We start from the raw sequence: 17450 nt of genomic DNA, 5'->3' as shown, positions 1-17450 counted from the left end.
CCACCTATCATTCATTCATCATTCATTCACCAGTGTGAGCGGCACCGGGGGCAAAGGGTGAAGTATCCTGCCCCAGGACACAACGGCAGCGACTTTGATGTCAATAGGTGGGAAGCGAGCCTGCAACCCTCAGGTTTCTGGCACGGCCGCTCTACCCACTACGCCAGGGGTAGGGAACCTTTGGCTCTAGAGCCAGTTGTGGCTATTTTGATGACTGCTTCTGGCTCTCAGACAAATCTTAGCTGACATTGCTTAACACGATAAATATGAATAATGTTGCTAGTAATCACAGTGCTAAAAATAATGTGCAAAATATTAAACATTCTCATGCATTTATATCCATCCATCCATTTTCTACCGCATCTGTTCAAGAAGTCGCATTAATGGTAAGAAGTATTTTATGTCACAATGGGGGGGAAGGGTTGCAGCTTGCTGCGGGGTCGTTCTCCCGGAAAGGCAGACGGACTACTCGGGACATGGCATTTAGGTAAAAACATGATTTAATTTTAACTAAAAAAATACACAAACAAAAATCGCTCACAGCGGAGGCACAACTTGGGCTAAAGAACAAAGCTAACGCATAAACAGACTAAGAACATAAACAAAACTTACTTGGCATGGCATGAAGCACGAAACTATGGCAAGGCATGAAACAAGTCAGCACAGGGCGACTGACTGGCAAAGACGAGCTTAAATACTGCCTCTGATTAGTGCTCGGGAAGCAGGTGAGCGAGCATTTTGTCTACCAGAGACAGGTGGACAAACAGCAAATGGCCAAACAAAAACATGATCAACAGACATGACATTTTATTTATTATTGGATAGCTTCAGAATAACAATGTTATTAAAAATAATAAGAGACTTATTATACTCTAAAAATGTTGGTCTTACTTAAAAATGCACGCATTTAGTTGTATTCAGTGTTAAAAAATATTATACGGCTCTCACGGAAATACATTTTGAAATATTTGGCTTTCATGGCTCTCTCAGCCAAAAAGGTCCCCGACCACTGCACTACGCCATGCCGCCCCTTAATATATAATTATCAAACACCAACACATTATCCGTGCAGTGTCAATACAGCTAGCGAGTGTGCCATACACTCGCTGGGGCGTCATTTACCCACCATTAGCGTCACGCATATCATGGTTGACAGAACACGGCGACAGTAACGGCTGCTGTTTCATTTCCTTCATGTTCCCCCCACCCATAAAGAATAGATAATAGAATCATTTCCTGTCCAATAAAGGTTAAACGAGTAAGAGACTATTATCACTAAATGAAGCACAGTTGTTATCTCCTTCGTCATTACGTATGACAAGCCTGATATTATTATCTCATCATTGGCAGGTGCTTCCTCTCCTCCCTCCTGCTGACAGCTGGCTTCTTTACGGCTTCCTTTCACCTGTTTCGCGGCTGGAGAGGAGGGGGGGTTGGGGGGGCGACACAGTCGTTCAGCGCGTTGTTGTTTTCTGTCTCCGCAGGCTCTTTGGAGGTGGTGTTTGTCAGAATGTGTCGTGCCTTTGACTCGCAAAACAACACGGTCTATTTTGACGGAAAGTACGCCGGGCCGGATGTGTTCAAGTCATTAGGTAAGTGGACACTTTTTCTTTTTTTTGTGCACGCGCGCCTCGCTCCTTTTCCCCTTGATGCCGCAGCCAAAATTAGAATCTCCTAATCTCGCCGCGCACAATGCTGAAGGCCTTTGAGCCAAGACTGGGCGTCCGTCCCTGCTTTTTACCTGGCATGGCTTCGCCTCACGTTTATTTATGCCAGGAGCAGAGATGATGGGGAGGCAAGGGCTGCATCTGACTCCTGCAACGCTGGAATAAATGCAGCCAGACAAGAGCGCCTTTCGGGAGAAAGCTATCAAAACCATCATCGATGGGCTGACATAAAGAATCTCACATCGCTCAAATAGCGTTTTTGTTTCGCTGTCATGATATCACCGAGCTCTCCACCAAGGATTTTTTTCCACCCAACGTGGTTGTAGAAATGTTGAATTTTTCTTCTTGATTCTGCAAGTTGACAATGTATCCATCAATCTGTTTTCTATAATACTTCTCCCCAAACCACAATTTTCTTGCCGTGCTGCTAATATATTGGTGAAAAATTTATTTCAAGTACCCCCTAATCAGAGCAAAGCATTTTTGGTTGCAACATAAATACAGTCTATTATACAGCATTATTCACATGTGAATAACATAAATACAGTCTATTATACAGCATTATTTACATGTGAATAACATAAATTTAGTATTATACAGCGTTATTCACATATGAATAATATAAATACAGTCTACTATACAGTATTATTCACATGTGGGTAACATAAATACAGCCTAATATAAAGCATTATTCACATTTGAATAACATAAATACAGTCTATTATACAGCATTATTCACTTGTGAATGACATAAATACAGTCTATTGTACAGCATTATTCACATGTGAATAACATAAATACAGTCTATTATACAGCATTATTCACTTGTGAATAAAATAAAAATAGTCTATTATACAGCATTATTCACATGTGAATGATATAAATACAGTCTATTATACAGCATTATTTACATGTGAATAACATAAATTTAGTATTATACAGCGTTATTCACATATGAATAATATAAATACAGTCTACTATACAGTATTATTCACATGTGAGTAACATAAATACAGCCTAATATACATCATTATTCACATGTGAATAACATAAATACAGTCTATTATACAGCATTATTCACTTGTGAATAACATAAATACGTTATATTGTACAGCATTATTCACATGTGAATAATATAAATACAGTCTATTAGACAGCATTATTCACATGTGAATAACATAAATACAGTCTATTATACAGCATTATTTACATGTGAATAACATAAATACATTCGATTATACAGCATTATTCACATTTGAATAAAATAAATACAGTCTATTGTACAGCACTATTCACATGTGAATAACATAAATACAGTCTATTATACAGCATTATTCACATTTGAATAATGTAAATACAGTCTATTATACAGCACTATTCACATGTGAATAACATAAAAATGGTCTATTATACAGCATTATTCACATGTGAATAACATAAATACAGTCTATTATACAGCATTATTCACATTTGAATAAAATAAACACAGTCTATTATACAGCATTATTCACTTGTGAATAATATAAATACAGTGTATTACACAGCATTATTCACATGTGAATAATATAAATACTAGGGGTGTGGGAAAAAATCGATTCGAATACGAATCGCAATTCTCATGTTGTGCGATTCAGAATCGATTGTCTTTTCTTTTTTTAAATCGATTATTTATTTATTAAAAAAAATACATATTTTTTATTTTATTTATTTATTTATTTTTATTTTTATTTTTTATCAATCCAACAAAACAATACACTGCAATACCATAACAATGCAATCCAATTCCAAAACCAAACCTGACCCAGCAACACTCAGAACTGCAATAAACAGAGCAATTGAGGAGACACAAACATGACACAGAACAAACCAAAAGTAGTAAAATAAAAAAGAAGATTATCAACAACAGTATCAATAATAATTATAATTTCAGCATAGCAGTGATTAAAAATCCCTCATTAGACATTTATAAAAATAATAAAAAAGAACAATAGTGTCACAGTGGCTTACACTTGCATGGCATCTCATAAGCTTGACAACACACTGTGTCCAATTTTTTCACAGAGAAAAAATATGTAATATTTCTGGTTCGTTTAATAGTTAAAACAAATTGACATTATTGCAATCAGTTGATAAAACATTGTCCTTTACAATTATAAATGCTTAAAAAAATCTACTACTCTGCTAGAATGTCAGCAGACTGGGGTAGATCCTGCTGAAATCCTATGTATTGAATGAATAAAGAATCGTTTTGAATCGGAAAAATCTCGTTTTTGAATCGAGAATCGAATTGAATCGAAAAAAATCGATATATAATCGAATCGCGACCCCAAAAATCGATATTGAATCGAATTATGGGACACCCAAAGATTCACAGCCCTAATAAATACAGTCTATTATACAGCATTATTCACATGTGAATAATATAAATACATTCTACTTAATTCCACACATGTTCATTCAAAGAGGATCTAGAATGTAAATAGTCATGAAAATAAAGAAAACGTACTAAATGAGAAGGCGTGTCCCAATTTTTGGCCTGTACTGTATGTTTTCAGTAAACCATTTTTTTTTTTTTGCCCTCTTGGCCAGGTCACTCTTGCAAAACATATTTTAATATCAACAAGTTTTTACCTGCTTAAATAAAATGAAAAATTTGGATAAAAGAAAGATAGAAGTTAGTTTATCCATAAACAATGTGAAAATTGAGAAGGTGTCTGAAATCAGATTTCGTGGGGTGATTTTAGATGAAAAGTTGACATGGAAAGCTCATATAATGCATGTGAAAAATAAGGTATCTAAAAGCTTATTTATTTTGAACAAGGTTAAATATATTTTTCCATACAACACAATGAGAATGTTATATTGCTCAATTATTCTACCTTATTTCAATTATTGTGAAGAAATATGGGGAAATACATATCAAAGCAACATAATGCCTTTATTTCTTTCACAGAAAAAAGCAATTCGAATCATTTTTAAAGTAGGATATAGAGACCACACAAATCCACTCTTCATTAGGTCAGGATTACTTAAACTAAAATACATTGTAGAATTGAATACTCTATTACTAATGTTCAAAGCGAGAAATAAAGTTCTTCCGAAGGACATACAAAAGTTATTTGAGTTCACATCCGAAGATGAGAACCACAGAAGGCCGTATGACTTTAAACATCCAAGAGTGCGAACAAATTTGAAACAAATGTGCTTGTCTGTTGTTGGTGTGAAAGCATGGAATTCTCTAAACAAAGACTTAAAAAGCTGTAAGAATATATTTGTATTTAAAAAGAGTTATAAAAAGATAAAACTGGAATTATACCAAACTGAGTTTTGATTTAGATTGGACCTGTCATTGTGAAAATGCTTAAAGGAAAATGGAAAAGTATGTTGGAGTTTGGGTGTTGGTGGAGGGAACACTTATAAAGTCATCTAAAATACTGTAATTCGTGTTAAAAATGGGGCGGATAAATATAAGAATATTATTCTTCCATCTGCTCCTTTCTGATCATGGAAATGTATAAGAAACAAAAAAACTAACAAAAAAAACAATGAAAGTGTCAATTGTACGTGGCTTGTAAATATGCATTTTCATGAAAGGAATAAAATAAATGATGATGATGAAAAATGATGAGTTAGTACTGTATGTAAATAGTCTCAGGGTCGTGGAAGTAGTCTGCAGGAGTGATGGAGCTGCAGTGTCGCTCGCCCTCTTGGCCCAAACATTAAATTAACTCAACGCCTCAATTATGGCTTTGCAGAACCCCAACTTCCAAAGAAGTCTGGAAGGCAAAAACCTCAGTCAAATCATTGCCTATTCTCCTCAACCTATGTGCTGTCAGCATGCAACTATGTTTTTTTCCAATTATTATTATTATCATTACCCTTCCCCTCTCCCTGCATGCCTATCTCCCAATAAAGATCAAGAGGGAATGTTTGCTCTCCCTCCTCCTAAACTCTCTCTCTCTCTCTCTCTCTCTCTCTCTCTCTCTCGCTGTGGCAGGTTGTGACGACTTGATCAGCTCCGTCTTCGAGTTTGGGAAAAACTTGTGTTCTATGCACCTGTCTGAGGATGAGATCGCCCTGTTCTCCGCCTTTGTGTTGATGTCTGCCGGTACGTGTCACTCACAGTGCAAAAAAAAAAAAAAAAAAAAAATGATTTAAAAAAAAATAGAAAGCGTGTCAGCTCGGCAGTGACGAGGAACAAATGTTCCTTTATCGATCCAACGCATGCAATCAGCAGCCTGGCGCACTGAATGTGTGACGACTCTCACTCTTAGATCGGTCCTGGCTTCAGGAGAAAGTCAAGGTGGAGAAACTCCAGCAGAAGATCCAGTTGGCGCTCCAGCACGTCCTGCAGAAGAACCACAGAGAGGACGGCATCCTTACGAAGGTACGGAAAACTAACAACTTTTCATTGTCCGAGAGATTTTATTTTAATGTTTACTATTGTGCCTGTGCATCGTAATATATGTATCAATATCAGTGACGTGCGGTGAGGTTCATGGCTGGTGAGGCACTGACTTCATCACAGTCAGATTTATAAACATATGAACCCTAAAGAGTAGAGATGCGAGGATAGGCAATTATATCATCTGCAACCGCGTCACTAAAGTCGTCATCCACCCGCCGTCCACCCGAACCAACATTTTATCAGAAACGCATCCGCCCGCTGAAATACATCAGAGGTTGGCCACCTTTACCACTCACAGATCTGTCTATACCCGTTTCACAGAGTAACGAAGACAATTGGAGCCGCTAAAGAGCTCGCGATTATCCAATTGGCGTTCATCCTGATGACAAGAATATGGGCGTGCTGTGAAGCCATTGCCATTGATGCCTTCAACAACATGTACACACCGATTGTTAGTCTGGCAACATGTTGTGTGCAGCTTCCGCAATCACACGTACAAGATTGAAAGGCATACTGGGTGATACAGAGTACACTGAAGGATGTGATATAAACAACTTTAACACTTACTAATATGCGCCACGCTGTGAAGCCACACCAAACAAGATTGACAAACACATTTCGGGAGAACATCCTCACAGTAACACAACATAAAAGCAAAACAACAAATACCCAGAATCCTTTGTATCCGTGATGTTCCCTGAAAATATTTCACAGCCCCGCGCCCCCAACCCCGCCCACCTTACCGACGCACGGGGTGGGGGGGGGTGGTTTGCTGCTAGCGGGGTGTATAAAATAGTCAGGAAGTTTCATGGATACAAAGGATTCTGGTTATTTGTTTAGTTGCGTTTATGTTGTGTTACTGGGAGGATGTCCTCCCGAAATGTGTTTGTCAATCTTGTTTGGTGTGGCTTCACAGCGTGGCGCATATTACTAAGAGTGTTAAAATTGTTTATATCACAACCATTAGTGTACTCTGTGTCACCCAGTATGCCTTGCAGTCGTGTGCATGTTGCTGCGAAAGTTACACACAACATGTTGCTGGACTGACAAGCAGATCGTACATGCTGTAGAGGGCGACAAAGTCAATGACTTCATAGCACGCCCTAATACTTATTATCTGGGTGACTGCCGGTAGTCATTCTAGAGAATATTAGCGTCTCCTATTGTCTTCTTCGCTTTGTGACACGGGACTCAAATGGCTCTTTGAATGGCAAGAGATACCGATCCCAGAACCATGTATATCAAATATTTCCGGATGATTCATCCGCCACTCACCCGAATCTAATTAAAATCTATTTTTTCGTCATGTCACCCGCCCGACCCGCGGTTTGTCCGCGGATGAGACCGCAAACCGCGCATCTCTACTAAAGAGTATCTTATTCACCATTTGACTGGCAGCAGTTAACGGGTTATGTTTATAAGCTCATACCAGCATTCTTTACATGTACAAACTGTAGCACACAAAAAAACACATTTAATTAAAAAAACGTTAATATGGTATTACCTTTACTTATAAATGAAGTCCATGCGCCGCTCCTTCTGAACAAAAGCATCAATATTTTGTTTATAGAAGTCTTCCTTATCTTTCTTCGGTTTTAAAAGTCTCTCTGTCTTGATGGAGATCACTGTCTGGAGCAAACCTTTTAGCTCCAGCGTTGGTCTTCCTTTAATTATTACCTCCTGCTTCGATTGAAAGTCCAGTTTAGAAAACGTTTTTTATTTTCCATGTTAAAAGAGGAAAAAATAAAAGATCGCTGCCGCTGCACTTGACTTGCTAACTGTAGCATGTTGTCACTTATCCTGCAGCCGAGTATTCGCAAGAATGATCTCTGGGATCACTAGCGCCCTCTACCATCAGGAGGCGGGAGAACAGGTGTCTTTGCAGCCGTTTTATGATTGCCCAGCACAAGGAATACGTTTCACACATACAGTTGTTGACAAAATACACTGTACATTATATACCTCAGCTAACTAAACTATGGAAACGTATAATATAATTCATACAGCAATACGGTCTCACTGCACAGCAGCCAGCAGTTAGCCGAGTCATTGCGCAATCCATGGTGAGGCTCAACTGGCTGCTGCCTCACCGCAAGTCTCTTCTCAGTATTTGAACGGCAAATGTGAAAATCAGCGACTTTGAATAAAAATAATCTAAAACTGGTGAAGTTAAATGGAAAGTAACTTTATAAAGTATAATCACTGGATACATATAATAATTTAATTTTTTGTTGTTGTTCTTATTACATTTTTTTTCTTTCCATAATGGCACGTGAGGCACTGCCTCACCTGACTGCACGTCACTGCGTGTAATACTCTTCCATGACATGATTAACGTGGACCCCGACTTAAACAAGTTGAAAAACTTATTGGGGTGTTACCATTTAGTGGTCAATTGTACGGAATATGTACTGTACTGTGCAATCTACTAATAAAAAAGTTTCAATCAATCAAATTCTATATCAGTAGGTGGCAGCAGGTCGCTAATTGCTTTGTAGATGTCGGAAACAGCGGGAGGCAGAGTGGAGGTAAAAAGGTGTCTAATGCTTAAGCCAGAAATAAACAAAAGGTGAGTGTCTCTAAGAAATGGCATTGAAGCTTAGCGAAGGCTATGCAGAACAAAACTAAGACTAAACTGGCTATAAAGTAAACAAAAACAGAATGCTGGACAACAGCAAAGACTTACTGTGGAGCAAAGACGGCGTCCACAATGCACTATCAGCAATGTCCCTACAAAGACGGATAAAAACAACTGAAATAGTCTTGATTGCTAAAACAAAGCAGGTGCGGGGACTATCGCTAAAAGGAAGACATGCAACTGCTACAGGAAAATACCAAGTAAAGCGAAAAAGCCACCAAAATAGGAGCGCAAGACAAGAACTCAAAAAAATAAGTCAGGGTGTGATGTGACAGGTGGTGACAGTACACCTACTTTGAGACAAGAACTATAGTCATGCATGCTTGGTTATGGTTTGAAATCACATCCAACAATTGCGACGTCTCGTTATTGTTAATATCGGTGTCAATACCTGGACTGTGGGGTTTGTTTTTCCGGAAGGCAAAGGAAAGTTGGCGCGGGCATTTTTAATTTTACTCATGAAAGGAATAAACAAAAGGCGCGCACAAGGGCGGCAGTACAAAACTTGGCTATAAAAACAAAACTAGCACAAAGGCAGAACTATGGACAAAAAAACAAAAGACACTAACTGTGGCATCAAACAGACCAAAAACTTACATGTCATGGGCAGGAGGGAAACTGTGGACAGTATGAAGCAGAGTGGAGGTAACATGGCATGACATGACTAGAGGTAAAGTCGCCAGGCTGACTACCTGGCAACTACAGGTTTAAATAATGCTAGTGACAGGTGTGCAGCGCAAAATGTGAGACAATTGCGTGACGTGAGGACAGGTGAAAACTAATAGGTAGTCGTTAAAACAAAACAAAGAAGGAAGTGCAAAAACAGGAAACAATGGAGTCTTAAACAAAACAGAACATAACTAAACAAAACATGATCACAAGACATTACAACCGGCTCCATTTCTTCATGATTTCTGCGGGTGATGTGCCTCCGCAATTTTTTCAACGAAAAAAATGCACTTTGGCTCAAAAAAGGTTGAAAAACATCACAACGTATGTCAGGGGTGTCCCAACTTTTTCCACTGAGGGCCGCACACTGAAAAATCAAAGCAAGCGGGGGCCATTTTGATATGTTTTTTATTTCAAAAACCAATACAATATATGTGTAAAAATATACATTTAGGCCTCCACTCAGGCTTGATCCCAGGGACCCCAAAGGATTTTGGTCCAAAAAATATTTAAAATGTGTCATTATTTTGTATCATTGTTATTCAAGGTTTAAATCTCTAGATCAACAGTAGGTCTATATGTCAATATAACGTTTTTAAAGATTTAAGTTTTATGACGTTCTTGTCAAAGAAAACCCTGTTTTGTTATGGAAAAAAACACAAAATATGCAATAGTTTCCCTCAATAGAATTTGAAAGTGGAATATTTGAGATTATAGATTAATTGGAGCCTTAAAAATGTCAACACATAACACCATTGATTTCAATTTGTTATTATTTTTTTAGCAATGGCACAAAAAAATCGCACTAAAATAATTGGGGTTCCAAAAGGGTCGTACTCATTAAAAATAAAAAACTTTTTTTACTGTTTATTTTAAACACAGTCGTTTTGAGATCAACTTCAGATCCATCTGTCAATTATAACTTTTATTGTTGTTTATGTTTTTTGTTTGTTCTTATTAAGCCCTTTTTTTATATGGCAAACACAAAATATGCAACATTTTCCCCCCAAAAATATCTGAAAGTGGAACATTTAATGTGACATTGATTTTGATTAATTATTATTTTTTTAAAGAAAATAACAGCCTGCACGGCAGCTTTGTGTTATTACACTGCAAAAAGTCAGTGTTAAAAAACAAGAAGAAGAAAAAAAAAGTGAGCGGTACTTACTTGAACTAAGCAAAATTATCTGCCAACAGAACAAGAAAATTTGGCTTGTCAAGACTTTCCAAAACAAGTAAAATTAGCTAACCTCAATGAACCCCAAAATATCTTCAAATAAGTATATTCTCATTAATAACTAAAAATGCATTTTCCCATCCATAACATGACATCATCACGCCAAGTGAGGAATATACTTTTGCATGAACTATTTCTGTTCAAAATAGTTTGAAATATCACATGTTTAATGTTTAAATATTAACTGTCAGTTTACTATACTGTGCCAACTCTACTTACCTACTTTTTACCCTCATTTAACTTTACTTACCTACTTTTTAACTTCTTTTATCAATATTTATTAACCTTTTTTTCCTACGTTTACCTACTTTTTTACCTTTTATCAATGTTTACCTACTTTTTACCTTTTTTTTAATCATCATTTTCCAACCTTATACCTTTTTTTTAGCCTACGGTTAACTACTTTTTTTCCCATCTTTTATCAATTTTTACCTACTTTTTATCTTAATTTACCTATACTTACCTACTTCATCTGTTTTAATTAGGAGACACAACTGTGTCAAAGTCATCATCTTTTATTTAATGCTTGAAATAAGAATGTTTTGAAAAAGTAGTTGTATATTTGTGAGTGTTAATGACGCAGCTTTGCAACAGTTGATATTCTAGTTTCAAGCATGTTTTACCTCAAAATAGGTCATCAAATCCCAGCAACATGCTGTAATATCTTACTGAGATCATTTAGGACCAAAACACTTAAAACAAGTAAAACATAAAATCTGCTTAGTGAGAAGAATTATCTTATCAGACTGAAAATATGCAAATATCAGTGTAGAGTAAACATTGCTTGTCACATTTCACCTGTTTACTCTTTTATACCACTTTTTCTGTTTTTTATTTTTGTAATCGTATTTTTAGAATGTGCTTAGGGACGCAAATGGCCCCATGGCCACACTTTGGACACCCCTGACGTATGTATTTTAAGCGCTCCACAATAAACTAACTTACTATGCAAACATTCACTTCACACTATGAAATTACGGAAATTAGCATATTCTAAATTAGCATATTCTAACATTAAAACGTCTCAAACTACATCGCAGCCAACAAATAGTAGACCACAATCAAATGTTACCATGCTACTCAACGAGAATTGAGATGATGCAAAATTTCAAGCGTCACTCAACTAACTTAAACTAGACCTTAAAGGAACCCCCTTGTTGTAACTTGGGCAATGCTGTAAAGTAGACAATGCTGCCCCCTACTGTTTAAAAATGGAAGTGCACCTCACTGGTGAATCCCAAAATGAATTTATAAACACCGGATTGACATTTATTCTTACTTTCCATCCTTTGTAACTCAATCAATCAAAGTTTACTTAGATAACCCTAAATCACAAGTGTCTCAAAGGGCTGCACAAGCCACAACCACATCCTCGGCTCAGATCCCACATCAGGGCAAGAAAAATCTCAACCCAAGGGGATGACAATGACAAACCCTGGAGTAGACTGCAGATGTGGGGACCCAGAGTCCAGTCCATAGTGGATCTAACATAATAGTGAGAGTCTAGTCCATAGTGGATCTGACATAATAGTGTGAGAGTCCAGTCCATAGTGGATTTAACATAATAGTGTGAGAGTCCAGTCCATAGTGGATCTAACATAATAGTCGGAGAGTCCAGTCCATATTGGATCCAGCATAATATTGGGAGTCCAGTCCATAGTGGATCTAACATAATTGTGTGAGAGTCCAGGCCATAGTAGATCTAACATAATATATTTTGAGAGTTCAGGCCATAGTGGATCTAACATAATAGTGAGAGTCCAGTCCATTGTGAATCTAACATAATAGTGTGAGAGTCCAGTCCAAAACGGATCTAACATAATAGTGAGAGTCCAGTCCATAGTGGATCTAACATAATAGCGTGAGAGTCCAGTCCATAGTGGATCTAACATAATAGTAGGAGTCCAGTCCATAGTGGATCTAACATAATAATGTGAGAGTCCAGTCCATAGTGGATCTAACATAATAATGTGAGAGTCCAGTTCATTGTGGATCTAACATAATAGTGTGAGAGTTCAGTCCATAGTGGATCTAACATAATAGTTTGATAGTCCAGTCCATAGTGGATCTAACATAATAGTGAGAGTCCAGTCCATAGTGGATCTAACATAATAATGTGAGAGTCCAGTCAATAGTGGATCTAACATAATAGTGTGAGAGTCCAGTCCATAGTGGATCAAACATAATAGTGTGAGAGTCCAGTCCATAGTAGATCTAACATAATATATTTTGAGAGTCCAGGCCATAGTGGATCTAACATAATAGTGAGAGTCCAGTCCATTGTGGATCCAACATAATAGTGTGAGAGTCCAGTCCATAGTGGATCTAACATAATAGTGAGAGTCCAGTCCATAGTGGATCTAACATAATAGTGAGAGTCCAGTCCATAGTGGATCTAACATAATAGTGAGAGTCCAGTCCATAGTGGACCTAACATAATAGTGTGAGAGTCCAATCCAGAGTGGATCCAACATAATAGTGTGAGAGTCCAGTCCATAGTGGATCTAACATAATAGTGAGAGTCCAGTCCATAGTGGATCTAACATAATAGTGAGAGTCCAGTCCATAGTGGATCTAACATAATAGTGAGAGTCCAGTCCATAGTGGACCTAACATAATAGTGTGAGAGTCCAATCCAGAGTGGATCCAACATAATAGTGTGAGAGTCCAGTCCATAGTGGATCTAACATAATAGTGAGAGTCCAGTCCATAGTGGATCTAACATAATAGTGTGAGAGTTCAGTCCATAGTGGATCTAACATAATAGTTTGATAGTCCAGTCCATAGTGGATCTAACATAATAGTGAGAGTCCAGTCCATAGTGGATCTAACATAATAATGTGAGAGTCCAGTCAATAGTGGATCTAACATAATAGCGTGAGAGTCCAGTCCATAGTGGATCAAACATAATAGTGTGAGAGTCCAGTCCATAGTAGATCTAACATAATATATTTTGAGAGTCCAGGCCATAGTGGATCTAACATAATAGTGAGAGTCCAGTCCATTGTGGATCCAACATAATAGTGTGAGAGTCCAGTCCATAGTGGATCTAACATAATAGTGAGAGTCCAGTCCATAGTGGATCTAACATAATAGTGAGAGTCCAGTCCATAGTGGATCTAACATAATAGTGAGAGTCCAGTCCATAGTGGACCTAACATAATAGTGTGAGAGTCCAATCCAGAGTGGATCCAACATAATAGTGTGAGAGTCCAGTCCATAGTGGATCTAACATAATAGTGAGAGTCCAGTCCATAGTGGATCTAACATAATAGTGAGAGTCCAGTCCATAGTGGATCTAACATAATAGTGAGAGTCCAGTCCATAGTGGACCTAACATAATAGTGTGAGAGTCCAATCCAGAGTGGATCTAACATAATAGTGAGAGTCCAGTCCATAGTGGATCGAGCATAATAGTGTGAGAGTCCAGGCCATAGTAGATCTAACATAATATATTTTGCGAGTCCAGGCCATAGTGGATCTAACATAATAGTGAGAGTCCAGTCCATTGTGGATCTAACATAATAGTGTGAGAGTCCAGTCAATTGTGGATCTAACATAATAATGTGAGAGTCCAGTCCATAGTGGATCTAACATAATAGTGAGAGTCCAGTCCATAGTGGATCCAACATAATAGTGAGAGCACCGTTGATTTTTGAGAAATTTAAAGGCTTTTAAGTGTTAAGATCCGCTTTTCGGATCGACACATATTATTGTTTATTCTTCCAGTTTTTGTATCACTCCGTCGTTCCACCTGCTTAGTTCCTGTTTCGTTCGTTTCCATGGCTTCCCATTGATTTTACCTGCTACTCACTGTCCCGCACACCTGCTACTGTTAATCACCTTCCCTATTTAAGCCTTCCTCTTTTGTTTGTTCAGTCTGGGTTCGTAATTTGCCCTCACGCAACAGTACGTCCGTCATGCTCATTTGCTTACACGCAATTTATTATTATTCTCGCTAACTCTCACGCTACGCATTTTATTTCATTCTTAGCTCTCATGATAAATGTTTTGTTTTTCCCTTTTCTGTGCCTACGTGCCAGTTTTGTTTTCTATTTTGTATATTCTAGCTTTCATGCTAGCGTCTTTTGTTTGTTTTTTTCTACTAGCTTTTTGTTCACTAGCCCCTTTTGTTATTTTAATAAACAGTTAATCTTACCTTTGCTGTGTTCATCATTCGACGCATCCACGGAGGATCAAACCCCGGCCGAACGGACGTAGTATTAAGTGCGATATAAGAATGAGAACCAGGTGTACACTGCAAAAGTCAGTGTTCAAAAACAAGAAAAAAAAATACAAATATGAGGGGTATTTACCTGAACTAAGCAAATTATCTGCCAATAGAACAAGAAAAGTTGGCTTGTCAAGACTTTCCAAAAGAAGTAAAATTAGCTAACTTCAATGAACCCAAAAATACCTTAAAATAAGTATATTCTCACTAATAACAAGTGTACTACTATACGAGTACGTATTTTCTATTGTTTCATTGAAAATAAAACGGCAAAGTCTATTTGGCTGTCATCTGTTTTAATATGAGAAACAATTGTGTCAAAGTCATGATTTAGTTTTACATTCTTGAAATAAGAAATTCTTACTTTAAAAAGTAGTTTTATACTTGGGAGTGTTGATGACACAGCTTTGCCACATTTGATATTCTCGTTTCAGATCTCAGCAACAAGCTGTAATATCTTACTGAGATCATTTAGGACCTAAACACTTAAAACAAGTAAAACACTCTAACATAAAATCTTATGTATGGTTGCGCAAGTCCCAGGATGCCCAAAATGTCCATAACACACCCAGCCGAGTCCCATGGGGAGGGGGGATGAAAGTTGGAAAAGTCAGCATAAGTCCCAAAAATGTTCAAAATACCTACACAGGTTCGGGTCCCACAAGTTCCGCCACCGGCCGGGATGCCCAGAATGTCCAAAACGCGCCCAGCAAAGTCCCACGGGAAGGTGGGGAGAAAAGTGAGAAAAGTCAGGGAAATGTTCAAAAGTCCCACCGGGTTCGAGTGTGCACTCAAACTCAAACTGGAACCCGGTTGGGACTCGAACCTGGGTAGGTATTTTGAAAATTTTGGGGGACTTTTGCCGACTTTTCTCATTTTCCCCCCTACTTCCCGTGGGACTTTGCTGGGTGCGTTTTGGACATTTTTTGTATCCCGGGATTAGTGTGGCCGGCGGCAGGACTCGTGGGACTGGAACCCCTGGGAGGTATTTTGGACACAATTGGGACTTATGAACATTTTGGCCGCCTTTTCCCCCTCTTCTTCCTCGCCTTCCTGTGCACCATTGCTGGGTGTGTTTTGGACACTTGGACAAAAATAGTTTCAAGCATATTTTACTCAAAATAGGTCATAAAATGTCGGAAACAAGCTGTAGTATCTTACTGAGATCATTTAGGAGCAAAACTTAAAACAAGTAAAAGACTCTAACATAAAATCTGCTTAGTGAGAAGAATTATCTTACCGGACAGAAAATAAGCAAATATCACCCTTATTTGAGATATTTCATCTTACTTAGATTTCAGTTTTTGCAGTGTAAACAGTAGGCCTTTTTCCGATTAGTACAGGAAACACAAAGAGTGCCTTATCAGTCAAACGTTCTCGTTCCTGAGCGCCTGTCTCGGTTTTCACCCGTCAAGCGGGGGTCCCTGAGTGAGCGCGAGAAGGCGGGCTGGAAGAATGTGTTGTTGCGGGATGTCCTCCTGGTCTCAAACATGTCTCTTTGTCTCCCCACAGTTGATATGCAAAGTGTCGACACTGCGGGCGCTGTGCAGCAGGCATACAGAGAAGCTGACGGCGTTCAAAGCAATATACCCAGACATTGTGCGCGCCCACTTCCCCCCCTTATATAAGGAGCTGTTTGGATCAGACTTTGAGCAGTCCATGCCCGTCGACGGGTAGCCACACCTGCCGGGTGCCACGCCGCACGTGAGGGCTACGCGAAGGAGGAATATCTCGAGACACTTTATACGGGCGCCCTGCACGGACCAAGATGGCACGCGTGGCTCCACGTCTTCTTTTTCACCCGGGAGTCGTGCCGGGTGTGGGGGGCGGGGAGTCCATTCACCAGGTGAACTTTTTTTTGGAGCCAACACAAGTTGAGAGCTATTTTCACCCAGCTGAGCTTTGACCATCTTGTGCGCACCAATAGACGCCGGGAAGGGATTCATACGGCCCAAAATTCCAGGTGGATCTTGCGTGATTTTGCAATGCAGTCCGCTGAAAAGGATGGAAAGCGGCACCGCATAGCAGCTGTGGTCAAAGTTGGAATTTGCATATCTCATAACTATGGGTGTAACGGTACGTGTATTTGTATTGAACCGTTTCGGTACGGGGGTTTGGGTTCAGTGCGGAGGCGTACCGAACGAGTTTCAACACGGACATATTAAGTAGCGTAAATAATACTCAAAATGCCGGACATTTGAGGCATTTAAGAAACTCCACCCGGACAGCCCCGCAAAAGAGGATATGTCCGGTGAAAAGAGGACGTATGGTCAGTCTATCGTAGCCCGGTCGCTGCTAGCATGCTAGCAAAAGAGGACATGTCGGGCTCGGATAGATTGAACATACGTCCTCTTTTCACCGGACATGTCCTCTTTTGCGGGGCTGTCCGGGTGGAGTTTCTTAAATGCTTTAAATGTCCGGCATTTTGAGTTAGGGTTGCGTGTATTAACAATGTACGTTCAGGGTTAAGAGGGGGTTAAAAAAAACATTGGGTGCGCAGCAACATTAGTGAGGGAGGGGCAGAGACAGAGAGGGCGAGAGAGTTATGATAAACTTGCATGCGTCGCCAGGCTCTGCTTTTAATCCATTGATTTATCAGA

General features: G+C 38.9%; 1 protein-coding gene across 2 annotated transcripts in view; it reads left to right on the top strand.

The window, feature by feature from the left end:
* The window catches only part of roraa (RAR-related orphan receptor A, paralog a), an 811787-nt gene extending 794712 nt beyond the window's left edge, over positions 1-17075 (top strand). For both annotated transcript variants that reach the window (XM_061916947.1, XM_061916948.1), the window contains 4 exons: positions 1485-1592; positions 5665-5775; positions 5942-6054; positions 16363-17075. In XM_061916947.1, coding sequence (XP_061772931.1) covers positions 1485-1592; positions 5665-5775; positions 5942-6054; positions 16363-16527 — 497 coding nt within the window. In that variant the 3' untranslated portion in view covers positions 16528-17075. The remainder of the gene's footprint in view (positions 1-1484; positions 1593-5664; positions 5776-5941; positions 6055-16362) is intronic.
* Positions 17076-17450: the final 375 nt, after the last annotated feature.

Source organism: Nerophis ophidion, linkage group LG12 (genome assembly GCF_033978795.1).
Source record: "Nerophis ophidion isolate RoL-2023_Sa linkage group LG12, RoL_Noph_v1.0, whole genome shotgun sequence".
Taxonomy (NCBI): domain Eukaryota; kingdom Metazoa; phylum Chordata; class Actinopteri; order Syngnathiformes; family Syngnathidae; genus Nerophis; species Nerophis ophidion.
This window is presented reverse-complemented; position numbering and strand designations above follow the sequence as displayed.